The sequence below is a fragment of the Peromyscus leucopus genome, chromosome 1, assembly GCF_004664715.2.
Source record: "Peromyscus leucopus breed LL Stock chromosome 1, UCI_PerLeu_2.1, whole genome shotgun sequence".
NCBI classification, from domain to species: Eukaryota; Metazoa; Chordata; class Mammalia; order Rodentia; family Cricetidae; genus Peromyscus; species Peromyscus leucopus.
In genome coordinates, this window is record NC_051063.1 from 64,493,860 (window position 1) to 64,506,665 (window position 12,806).

General features: G+C 51.5%; 1 protein-coding gene across 1 annotated transcript; it reads left to right on the plus strand.

Annotated features, from left to right (window-relative positions):
* Positions 1-51: 51 nt before the first annotated feature.
* Positions 52-6,888, plus strand: LOC114693268 (sperm flagellar protein 1-like). Its single transcript, XM_028869570.2, has 7 exons — positions 52-252; positions 662-773; positions 1,898-2,051; positions 2,422-2,614; positions 2,986-3,073; positions 3,156-3,252; positions 6,619-6,888. Exons 1-7 carry the CDS (start codon positions 117-119, stop codon positions 6,751-6,753), a joined length of 915 nt encoding a protein of 304 aa, XP_028725403.1. The 5' UTR covers positions 52-116; the 3' UTR covers positions 6,754-6,888.
* Positions 6,889-12,806: the final 5,918 nt, after the last annotated feature.

Here is a 12,806-nt window from a genome sequence, read left to right on the forward strand (position 1 = left end):
AGGGCCGGTGCGGTGCGGGCCCCGCCTCTTCCGGCTGTGCCTCGTCTCCCAGCAACGGTCCTACGCCTTCTGGTTTCTTCCGCTGCTTTTCGCTGCTGCAGACTCACGTCTTTACCATGCTCAGTGCTTCCAAGCAGAGCTCTGCTGCGCTCCTGCCACCGCCTGAGGAAATTCACAACCTCTGCGCCTGGCTGGACCGGCTCCCACTCAGCCGCCCCAAGCGCCACCTGGCTCGGGACTTCAGTGATGGTGGTGCGAGTGAGGGCGAGGCGCAATGGGGCCTATGATGAAGAGGGCTCAGAGCTGAGGGTCGCCCTTGACCCCAGCCCCATAGTACCGGGGCACGGGAGGAGAGGGGGGCGGTGTCTGAGTCCACACACCGTGCCTCTTAGGAAAGGTAGTGGCAGATGTGGCCTCCTATGGCTCTTCCAGCTCCTCCAGGGCTCTCACCCCGTGGTAGCTCCCCAGACCATCCTATTACTTGTTCCGTCCTGGAGTCTAGGTGTGGTGTCCAGGACTCTCGGGGACGATCACGGGCTCCCCAGGACGAGCTCGTGCCCTTCCCCTTTCACTCTGTACATCTCATGTGATCAGGGATTAATTACAACTGCAGCCCAGGGTCCTTAGCCAGGCAAGCCAAGCTCACCTTGCATTCCCACAGTGCTGGTGGCCGAGATTGTGAAGCACTTCCACCCTCGGCTGGTGGACTTGCACAGCTACGTCCCAGCCTGCAGTACAGACCAGAAGCTGAGCAACTGGAGCCTTCTCAACAGGCAAGGCCTCGGAGCTCAGCCCACCTAGGTTGACCCAGGGATACTCTCTAATGCCCCTTTGGGACAAGTTTCTAGCTGTGGGTCTCTGACATCACTGTGGGTCTTTGCCTACAGAACTGTACCACAACCAGGGTTCCTGGGGACCCCCTGCTAGGACAGCCCACCAGGTAGCCATGATCTCTTCCAGATTAGTGGAGGCACGGTGTACTCCACCTCCCAAACTGTCCTCAGAACAGCCTCTGCCTGTGTGTTTGTTGTGTTACTTGATACCAAGAACAACCGGAGGAGGACAGACATGTCAGATGTGGTCAAATCAAGATGGCCCCGAGGAAGTGACCGAGCAGAGCAAGATGGGGAACATGTGTGGGTACCCAGGATGCTGTATGGAGGAAGTCAGACCCCTCAGGACTGGCTCAGATTGGATTAGGAGCATTGCAGGACTCAGACCTGGGCACAGTCCCATGGGCTCATGTTTGAGAGGGTAGAGTTGGAATGAAACCTCAAGGGTGATCATGCCTGAAAGGGCCCAGCTGCAGAGTTTAGGGACCGTTGAGCTGTATCAATAGGACTTACAAGCCTGACGGTGGTGGTGCACACCTTTAATCCCAGCACTGGGGAGGCAGAGCCAGGCGGATCTCTGTGAGTTGGAGGCCAGCCTGGTCTACAGAGCGAGATCCAGGAAAGGCTCAAAGCTACACAGAGAAACCCTGTCTTGAAAAACAAAAACAAAAACAAAAACAAAAAGAAAGAAAAGAAAAAAGAAAAACAAAACAAAAAAAAAAGAAAGAAAAACAACAACAAACAGGACTTATAGAGCAGAGGTCAAGCAGTCAGGAAGACAAGGATGAGTGCAGGAAGACAAGGATGGCCTGACGTAGCAGAGTGCATCAGGTGTTCTGTGACCTCCTGAGACATAGGCCCACTGGGCCAGGAAGGAGATAGCCATGGGCCCCTGGGCTGTAGAACAAAAAGGAAACCTTGTTAGCTTCCCCTCTCCAAGGAAGCTGGATGCTGTCCAGTAGCTGGAAGGCATGGCCCTCGAGGATGCGGACGGGACCGCAGGAGGGCTCACTCCCAGCCCTCGGTGGCACTGCTTTGAGAGTGCACTCCCACTTTCTTTGCAGGAAAGTCTTTCGAAAGCTGCACTTCTGTATCTCAGAGGCTGATATCCAAAAGGTCGTGTCCAACAGGCCCGGGGTTATCGAGTCTATCCTGTGTGCACTGAGGGAGAAAATGGAGGCCTGCACTGTTCATCATGTAGGCTCAGCTAGTGCAGCTGTAAGTGTCTGCACAGCAGTTCAGCCTGCAAGTCGGCGGTGTCTGTTGCCCTTTTGCACGGTCAGATAATCTGTCTGTGTGAGACTAAAACAGAGAAATGAATGTCCCTGTGGTCCAGAATGAAATGAAGTCCATACGTGAGGTTATATACCCACTTACATTTACTTTCCTGCTGCCTGGGATCTTCCCAGGTCCCCATCTCCTTCCCATCCTGAACCATCTACCCTGGGGCAGTGCAAACATTTAAAGAATTGTTCCAACTACAACCACCTCAAACCCTTTCCCAGTTTACCCACTGACCCCACCTAGAGTGGAGACCAGACCTATCCATCCCTGCTACCCCTCACTTCCCAACTTTTGTACTCTGCAGGATCCAGGACTCTCCAATGTGGATGCTGTTCGGCCTTGGGTAGGGCTCACCACTCACCCATATACCGCTAGGACTCAAGATCCTAACGTGGATAATTGTAGCCTGTCAGAGCCCCTCTGTGGAGAACATCGCTCCATTCCTGAAGGCTGGACACACAGCAACCATGAGCTCACAAACCTTCAAAAGAGGGCAGGTATGTATGCTCAAGTGCCTCCAGGGCCCAGAGGAGCTAGTAGGCCTCTGAGGAAGGCACCCTCACTTGTGCAGGCAGAGTACTTAAGGTCCTGGCTCTAGCAATACTTAGAGAGCAACCATCCAAGGGGGGAGCCTGTGAACCATGCAGGGAAGCCATTTCTGAGCTTTACAGAGCTCTATGCAAAGGGCCCTGACAGCAAGCTAGGACCGAGTCCTCCCAGGATGACTTCTGAGTTTGCTTTACCCTCTATGGACCATCCCCCGCCCCACCCCCACCCCCACCCTCATGCACTCATCCATGTTTACTCTCACTAGTAGGTGCCTGTCAGAAGCAGGGTCCTGAGCTGATGGTGTCTATTTGTCATACAGGCCTACAGAGCCCTCCAGCCCCCTTCAGCATGAAGACCCTTCAGAATCAAAGGGATTTGGAGAAAATGGGCGGCTGTGCTTGCAGAGGGTGGACCCTTATCTCTCATATTCTCCCTGCCCACCTCCTTATGAGCCCTATCCTGGATTAAAGGTCAGTGTTTACCTTTCAGGGACCCAGTTGAAGGGCTCTGGGATCACCTGACCAGAATCCAGCAGCAGCTGGAGGATAAGGAGCAAGCACTAGCCATTCTGCAGGAGACAGTCAAGGTACGGTCCTGTTGGACATCCCTTGCTGCCCAACAAGGACACAGAGGGACCCGTTGCCCCAGTTTCAGACTCCTTGGCTGAGTTTCTGCAGAGCTGGCACTGACCCACTGAAGGGCATATGGGGTGTGCAGAGCCCTGATCAGAGAAAATCCACATTCTCTGGATTATTTAGAAAACAGTCTATGGACCAGATGGTGGTGGCGCACGCCTTTAATCCCAGCACTCGGGAGGCAGAGCCAGGCAGGATCTCTGTAAGTTCAAGGTCAGCCTGGTGTACAGAGCGAGATCCATGACAGGCACCAAAACTACACAGAGAAACCCTGTCTTGAAAAAACCAAAAAACAAACAAACAAACAAACAAAAAAAAAAAAAAAGAAGAAGAAGAAAAAGAAAAAAAGAAAAGAAAAAGAAAAAGAAACAGTCTATGGAACATTTTAGTCCTTCTCAGAGGCAGAAAATATATGGTGGCTCCCTAATGTACGCACTCTCTGCTTTACTGGTCTGTCCACATCACACCCAAGTGCAGCACAGGGGATAGGATGGCTGTATGGACCAAGGCCCATCTCAGGAAGCAGGTGCTAGGTGAACATCTGGGAAGCAGATAGAGTGGGATGCTGGCTGAAGAGGCTCTTGCCTCCCCGCGGGGGGGGGGGCTACCCTCCCCCGATCCCAAGAACCTGAAATGGGCCTCATCTTTCTCCCCATCTGCAAAGGCCAGGGCCCTGGAAACAACTCACCCGGGGATCCTTGTGAGCATTTCGATGTGCAATGCACACCTGGCTTTGGTGCACATCTGGTTCTATGGAACACATTTAGCTCTGCAGTATACATTGGCTCTGTGATGCACAGCTTATTCTGTAGTGCATATCTGGTTCTGCAATGCACACCTGGTTTTGTGGTGTATGCCCGGTTGCGTGGGCTAATGCCTGGTACTGCGCATGCACATCCAGTCCTGTGGATGTGCTCCTGGCTCTGTGAGCGCACACCTAGTTCTACAGTATACGCCCGGTTGTACGGTGCATGCCTTGCTCTCTGATGTGCATTTGGTTCTGCACGCACACATCTGTTCTGCTACTTTTTCACCAGAAACTTCCAGTGCCCCTTACTATTTTTTACCTCTCCTGGTATCCCGGGAGCACAAGAGCTGAGGCAGGAGGGGAGAGTGGACAGTCTGGGCCAGTGGACCTCAGGGTCACGGGGCCTATCGGAAATTGCAGTATCGCCTCAGTTCCTGTGTACGTACTGTTATCTTCTTGTGAAACAGGGAAGTGTTGTATTGCCACTGTGGCTTTGGAATTGCGAGCAAAAGCAGAGAGGAAGCAGTGAGGAGAACTGAAGCTGCTGCCGCCTCCGTCTGCCCGGCTTGTTCATAGCCCAGCTCTCCTCACTGCCGCCCAGGCTCATCCGCTGACCAAGGGAACTGGACCTCTTCACTGGAGACCCAGAGCGGAAACACACCAACTGGCCATTTAAGGGTTGACACTCAATTTGCCATATAAGGGTTGAGTACTACTTATAAACTGTCACTAAGTGAGATACACAACTTTGGAGTAGAAGAGACACCGGGAGTCCCAGGAGAAATATATGGTGATAGACAGGATGTTGTGCATCAAGCCTGTGGCTGGGCCACATGGGGTGGAATCCATGGCTGGACCTAGCCACAGCTCCCTGGCTTTTCAGTTTGTCACCGAGTGAAGAGTAGTGGGAAGGGGTCAGAAAATAGGCTTTATGTCCTGGCTATGAACACGGTGTCACACCCCCGGGCCCAAGGAGGGGCCTTGTCTTCCATTGTCTGCTGTGAGGGTGGCTCCATATATGCCTTCCTTCACACTACGTGGAGATGAGACAGAGCCAGTTTTTCTGCCCGAGGACCACGGTGGGGTCTGTGTTTCTGATGGGAAAAGGTTGGGGACAAGGTCATCCTTGAAGCAGGCATGGAGGGGCCACAGACACCCCAGCCTAGAAGCCTGTAGCCACTGTGCCCAAGGCATAACAGTGGGGGGACTCTCTGACTGCTCTTTCTGAAGGCTCTTTTTGTTTTTTCTTTTCAGTGTTGTAAGACTGAGTCTTGCTAAAGAGTCAGGGTGACTTTGAACTTTCAGTGATGCCCTGTCTCTGCCTCCCCAGGGCTAGGATTATAGGCGTGTGCCACCACCCCTGGCTTTTACAGACCCTTCTTCATTCACTGATTCTTTTTTATTTAGTTTTTTAGAAATTATCTATAACTGGGCATGGTGATACATGCCCTTAATTCCAGCACTCAAGAGGCAGAGGCAGGAGGATCTCCATGAGGTCAAGGCCAGCTTGGTCTACATGGCGAGTTCCAGGACAACTGGGACTACATAGAGAGATGCAGTCTCAAAAAAAAAAAAAAAAACCTAAAATTTTGTGCATGCGTGGGTAAGTGCAGATACCCATGGAGGCCAGATGCATCAGACCCTCCTGCAGCTGGAGTAATAGGTGTTTGTGAGCTGCCTGGTGTGGGTAGTAGGACTCTAACTCTGATCCTCTCCAAAAGGTTACCAATATGTACATACTCTTTTTTTTTTCTTTCTTTCTTTCTTTTTTTTTTTTTTTTTTTTTTTTTTTCTGAGACAGGGTTTCTCTGTGTAGCTTTGCGCCTTTCCTGGAACTCACTTGGTAGCCCAGGCTGGCCTCGAACATACTCTTGTTTTTTTAAAGACAGGGTCTCTTTACATAGCTCTAGCTGTCCTTGAACTCTCTTTGTAGATCAGGCTGGCCTCAAACTCACAGAGACCCACCTGCCTCTGCCACCTCCCCACCCACCAAGTACTGGGATGAAAGGCTTGCACCAGCAAATCCAGCAAGAATATGCACTCTTAACCTTAACCACTGGCCTACCTACAGCCCTCCTTCACTTAGCCTTGAGTCATCAACGTTTGAAAGTACACACTGAACGGAGTCCAACAGCTACACACCTGTTAGTCCGCTACTGGCTTGGCATATGTGCTCTGAGGGTCTTCCCAGCTGGGTGCTGGGCTCACAGTAAAGAAAGCTCAGTCCCTGCCCTGACCTGTTTCTAGCCCTGCCCTGTATCTAGCCCTTCTGGCTGATACAGGGCAAACAGGCAGAGATGCCAGGGAGATCCTTGCAGGGAGCAGAAGGAAAGCCAGCCCTCCATGGCCTGCCAGCCCCCCTAAGCTCCTCAGGCTCATTGGCTCTAGAATCTTCCCCAAGGATCCTGGTGTTCATCTTTCTCAGTGCCCCCACAAAGGGCCTTTGGTCCAGCCCCCAGCCATGAGACCTGGGGTTGGACATTCATTTCAAGAGGATGGAACTGCCCATGGCCTAACTGGCAGGTAGGGGGCATCCTTGGATACTTTCAGACTTGTGTGCTTTCTGAAGATTTTGCAGATGAAGGTGATGAGATTGGAGCATCTGGTACAGCTGAAAGACCAACGGATCTGGGAGCTGATGAGACCTGGACCCGAGGAGCGTCAAATCTGGAGGGGCCCCCATCCAGAGTCATTCAGACCCTGACCCGGAGCCCAGCTGGAGCCTCTCACTGGTCAGGCAGCTTCAGAGTGAGACATGTGAATGTGGGAACAGCTGTAGAGGCCGGAGCATCCTGGGGCTGGAGGCAAATGTGGACAGATTTGAGTTTGGTTCTCCCAATCCCCCAGTGTCTTGTCATCATTATTGATTGCTGCATTTGTGAGCTCACCAGGTCCTGGCATGTGCAATGTCTTGGAGTTGCCTTCCAGGGTGGGTGGGACATGTTCACCATATTGCCCCTGTGACAGCCGCTCCTGAGTTTCCTGGAGAGTCCACCGATGGGACCCTTGGAAGATTTTTCACTTTTCCACTGCAGGTGGACACAGAGGGGAAGGTTGCAGGGTATGGCAGGAGGAGGGGCTATAGGAGAGGGAGGATGCTACACCCCTTCTAAGGTAGGCTGGTTACCTACTTTGCCCTGAAGGTTTGGGGAGCCAGGTGGGCCTGAACCCTGGGCCTAGATGGCCAGGGCAAGCTGTGCTGCTCTTTGGTTTCAAGACCTGGCTGCTACCTCTGGCCTCTGGAACATCCTCACCTTCCTGGACAGCAGCCACATCCCAGGGGTGTGGGCATAACTAGCTGCTGCCCAGCTACCTTGCTCCTACATCCACAGTGGGGCTTGGCTGGGGTCTCCTCTATTCCCTCACAGCCACCACTCTCGCCGGGGGCAGCCTTCTCTAGGCCGTTAGGCCATGGCTGGCCCCTGAAGGGTCTCAGGAAGTAGTAGCAGAGGCCTCAGACTGATGTCATGGTTTTACAGCTTCCGCCAGAGATCCAAGCACGGTTTCCTTCCTGAGTCAGAAGCACGTCACTGCAGGTCCTATCATCCTCTCTACTGAGTCATTTTTCAGAGCACTAATCAGGAAGACAGTATCTCAGTGACTAGCTCTGTCAACACTAGTCACCTCTGGTCAGCTGACTGGGAAAACTTGGTGCTCGGAGCCTTGTTCCAAGCTGAGGCAGGGCTGAGCCTCAGGAGAGTGGCTCCTGTTGTCTTCCCATAATCCTAGCCGAACCACATGGTGGAGGGGGACACCTCTGGTGCATGTGGCATGTTTAGGTTCCTAGTGTCCAAGCAGGGAAATCGTCCCTAAATCTCTGTAGAACCCCCCCCCAGCTGGGGCTCCCACAGCACTATCTATAAAGCCATGCTTGTACCGCGGGGAGGCAGAAAGAATGGAGAAGGGCCAAGGTACTCAGTCAGGACAGGCCCAGGCAGCTCTGGACCGGGCCAGCCCTCCAAGTCCCCTCATGCAGTGAGGGTAGAAGCCAGCTTCTCCGGGTCAGATGCATGCACATGTGTACAGGCATGCATGAACAGACATGCAGCACACAAAAACACCGTTGCACACATGTGGAGGCTGCCTCTTGGATGAGTAGGAAGACTACCCCTGGCAGCATTAGGGCTTTAGGAAGTGGAGGCCAGTGTTGTGGGCTTTGGTGTGACTACATATGTGACATTATGTATGACCGTGTATGTGACAGTGTGATACTGTCTATGATTATAGGTAGCACTACGTACCTGATGGTGTGACAAAGTGTGATTGTATATAACCGTGTGGCATTGTGAGTGTGCGTGTGTCGGTGTGTGGATGTGTATTTGACTATGTGATACCTTGTGACTGTGACACTGTGAGATTATGTATGTGACAATATATACAGTGTGACGGCCAGTAGAGGTGTCACGGTGGTAGCCTCGAGATAGATGGCAGGGATGCAGTCCAGGAGGCAGAGAGGCTGTGGCTCCCATGCTGGCAGGACAAGCGATGCACCCTGCACTGGCTGCTCCGCTCTGGTCCAACGCTGCCTACTGGGCCTCACAGGCTGGGCCTGGGCCAGCTGACAGGCTTTGGGGCAGAAGGTGTAACTGGGAAAACAGAAAACAAGGCTTCGGGGTGATCATGTCACTCCCTGGGGCGGGACTCACTCTGTGTTGTGCCAAGGACAAACAGAGGTAAACAAGTGGAACTTAGGTAACTGGCACCTCAGGTGTTCCAGAGGCAAGCTCTGGCTTGCCCACCCAAAGCCAGCACCCCAGGAAGCACCCGGAGAAGAACGGGCGGGGCAGGAGCCTGACTGGAGCTGGAGTTCCCCAGGCCTGAGGAATTAGAAGACTCACTCTGAGGTGACCTGGAAGAAGCCACACACTCGTCGTGCTAGAGCATGAGTCAGGACCACAGCGGTGGCTTAGTGGTGCCAGCCCCACAAGATGCTGAACCCTTGGCTACCATGCCTGAGGACTCTGGGATATGCTGGCAATCATCTGCTTCTCTTTACTTCGGCTGGCTCTGCCCTGGACCAGCCAAGACCAGGACTGAGAACTTAACCCTGGTGGTTCCCCACAGCTCCGGGGTTCCTCTTTTTTTTTTTCTATCCCTGACCATGATGTCATTTGACCCCCACTTCTTAGCCAGTGTCCCCTCAGAAGCACCACCCATGATATCGGTATGTCTAGAGTCTCCAGGAGGGACTGTGTCTTAGTTTAATTTCCAGTTACTGTGACAAAAATACCCTGATGAGACAACTTAGGGGAGAAAGGGTCTATTTCAATAGTGGAGATGCCAGAGCAGCAGAAGCTTGAGGGAGCTGGTCCTGTTGCACGGTAATGAGAAACAGAGAAGAGAATGCATACATGCTTATGCTCGGCTCGCAGTGTGTACATGCTTATGCTCGGCTCGCAGTGCACACATGCTTATGCTCGGCTCACAGTGCATACATGCTTATGCTCGGCTTGCAGTGTGTACATGCTTATGCTCGGCTCACAGTGCATACATGATTATGCTCGGCTCACAGTGCACACATGCTTATGCTCGGCTCCCAGTGTGTACATGCTTATGCTCCGCTCACAGTGCATACATGCTTATGTTCGGCTCGCAATGTATACATGCTTATGCTCGGCTTGCTTGCTTTGTTGTACAGTCCAGGACCCAAACTCAGGGAATGGTCTTCCCACCTCAGTTAATGTAATCAAGATAATCTGCATAGACATACTCACTGGCCTACCTGATCTAGACAGTCCTCCATCAAGACTCCTCCCAAGTGAGTCTAGATTTAAATTGACAAAAATGAACAATTATGAACTACAATTTGGGGGATAGGGTGGCTGGAGGCACTCAAATACACCAGGCTGCTTGCCTTGTATGTTTGTCCTGGCCAGGGGCACCTGGTTTCCGTAAGCCGATGAGAGAGAGAGAGAGAGAGAGAGAGAGAGAGAGAGAGAGAGAGAGAGAGAGAGAGAGAGAGAGACTGAAAACCTAGGGTGCCACCTGGAGGAGAGTTGTGGAGCTGCAAGCACAGAAGTAACCCAGGCAACGGAGCTGGGGGTCTCCTGAGGCCTTTACCTAACCAAGGACAAACCTGGAGTGATGGCGCATGCCTCTAATTCCACCACTCCGGCGGCGGCGGCGGCGGCAGAGGCAGGCAGAGTTCGAGGCCAGCCTGATCTACATAGCAAGTTTCAGAACAGCCAGTTACATAATAGAGACCCTGTCTCAAAAAAAAAGTTGAGGACAGATGAAGACTGTAGGCCCCTGTCACAGAGCCCGGCTTCCACCCCCACCCCTTCCACTCCCCCACGCCCCACCCCGCACCCCCCATTTACCAGTATCTTTGGATAGAAAATTCGTTACAAGACCTGGTGGCTTGGTTCCGGGAAGGCTCCTGGGGCATTCCCTGGGGAGGGCTCCAGCTTTCATGATCTGACTGACATTCCCCACCTTGGTCTCAGGGTCTCTTCCCTCAAGGACCTGACCTATCATGTCAAGATGTCTTGACCCTGAGTTGTCGGTGCTATTTGTTTGTGCTTGCTTGTCTTGAGACAGGGTCTCTCCATGTAGCCCTGGCTGTTCTGGACCTCGCTCTGTAGACCAGGCCATTCTCAGACTCACAGAGATCCATTTGCCTCTGCCTCCCGAGTGCTTAGATTAAAGGCATGCAGCCAGACCCCGAGATCTTTAGAGCTTGGGATCCTTAGGGATATCTTCCTGGACCCAAATAAAGACGTCCTTGGAGGGCAGCTGAGGCCTTCACCTCCCACAGCTGGGCCAGAGATGCCTGATTTCCTCAGAACTAAGCGGAGGTAGTTGCTGGAGGTCAGCCTGCAGCGCCATCTCCAAACCTCCCGGAAGTGAGTGAAGACTGATGCCGTGGCTTTGCTTTCAGTGGTTGCTTGTGGAAATACCCGTTTCAGCCAGTTTCAGGCCCAGTTCAGAGAAACTAGAGACTTTCTGGTGAGGTACAAGGAAGCAGCTATTACTTCCCCCATTTGGTGGAAATGTCTCCCATGAACTTAGGCTAGGAGCTGAGCCCACCAAAAGATGGGCGCAGAGAGGATCTAAATGGAGCCCCGGGCCCCAGTGCTTGCTTTGTTTGCTTTTCAAAACTCATTCTATAGTTGTTCCTGCTACTACACAATAAAGAAAATATGAAAATACCAGAACAAATTAAGTGCCCGTAAGAAAGGTTTCACATGGGGCTGGAGAGATGGCTCAAAGGTTAAGAGCACCAGCAACTCTTTCAGAGGTCCTACGTTCAAGTCCCAGCAATCACACGGTGGCTCACAATCATCTATAATGAGATCTGGTGCCATCTTCTGGGGTGTAGGAATATATGCAGACAGAACATTGTATACATAATAAATACATAAATCTTTTTTTTTTTTTTAAAGATTTATGTATTTATTATGTACACAGAAGAGGGTGCCAGATCTCATTACAGATGGTTGTGAGCCACCATGTGGGTGCTGGGAATTGAACTCAGGACCTCTGGAAGAGCAGTCAATGCTCTTAACCTCTGAGCAATCTCTCCAGCCCCCAATAAATAAATCTTAAAAAAAAAAAAAAAGATTCACTCCTGATGTGGTGGTACACACTTGTGGTCATAAGAAAGGATTCACTCCAGATGTGGTGGTACACATTTGTGGTCATAAGAAAGGATTCACTCCAGATGTGATGGTACATGCTGTGAAGGCCTAGACTTGACTTTAGAGGCTCCATCTTAGGGAAAGGGCCACCATCTCAGACCACCTGCTGTACTCGGACCACCTGCTGTACTCAGTTCCAGGAAGGACCTCAGGAATTTGCCATGACAACTCATACAACGGATACAGAGCAGTATCCTCCTGCAGACATCCTGTCTGCTGTTTATGGCCCTTGAAGATATCTAGATAATCCTGCTGAGTAGTCCAGATCCTGTTCAGTGGGTTGTGGTTCCCCACCAAAATTCTAACCCAATGGTTTCAAATGTGGTTTTGCACCCAAAGTCTAGACCAAGAGTTTCAGAAAATCACTTTGCCCCATATCCCTTCTACCCAATCCCAAGTTGCCAATTCCTGGCTTGTGATTTTTCCCTGTAAAAGCTCTCTACATCTGGGCTCTTGTCCACCATCACATTTCCTTCCATCTGCCATGCAGTGGCCCAGGTTGAACACGAATAAAAAGACCCTGTGTGCTTGCATCGGAAACCAGCTCTTTGGTGGTCTCTGAGGTGTTCACGAAATGGGTACAACACATGCTTGTAGTCATGAGAAAGGATTCACTCCAGATGTGGTGGTACACTCTTGTAATCCTAATTCCTTTTTTTTTTTTTTTTTAATAAAAAAATACGGTCTCATGTAAACAAGGCTGGTCTTGAATTTATGGAGATCCACCCACCTCTGCCCCTGAGTGCTTGAATTAAAGGCATAGGCTACAACACCAAACTGGTTTTTCGTTTTGTTTTGTTTTTGTTTTTCGAGACAGGGTTTCTCTATATAATAGTTCTGGCTGTCCTGGAATTTACTATGTAGACCAGGCTGGCCTCGAACTAAAAGAGATCCGCCTGACCCTGCCTCCCAAATGCTGGGGTTAAAGGCATTTTGTTTTGTTTTGATTTGGTTTGGCTTTGTGAGTGTGTGTGTGTGTGTGTGTGTGTGTGTGTGTGTCTGTCTGTCTGTCTGTCTGTCTGTCTGTCTGTTTGTTTTGAGAGGATTTTGTTACATAACCCAGACTGGCCTCAGACTTGAAGCAATCCTATTCAGATGGCCTGAGCCTCTGCGGGAC

Coding starts and splice junctions, on each gene's coding strand:
- LOC114693268 (XM_028869570.2), top strand. CDS start 117: ATGCTCAGTGCTTCCAAGCAGAGCTCTGCTGCGCTCCTGCCACCGCCT. Junction 253..661: donor TCGGGACTTCAGTGATGGTG/GTGCGAGTGAGG, acceptor GCATTCCCACAG/TGCTGGTGGCCGAGATTGTG. Junction 2,615..2,985: donor AAACCTTCAAAAGAGGGCAG/GTATGTATGCTC, acceptor TTTGTCATACAG/GCCTACAGAGCCCTCCAGCC.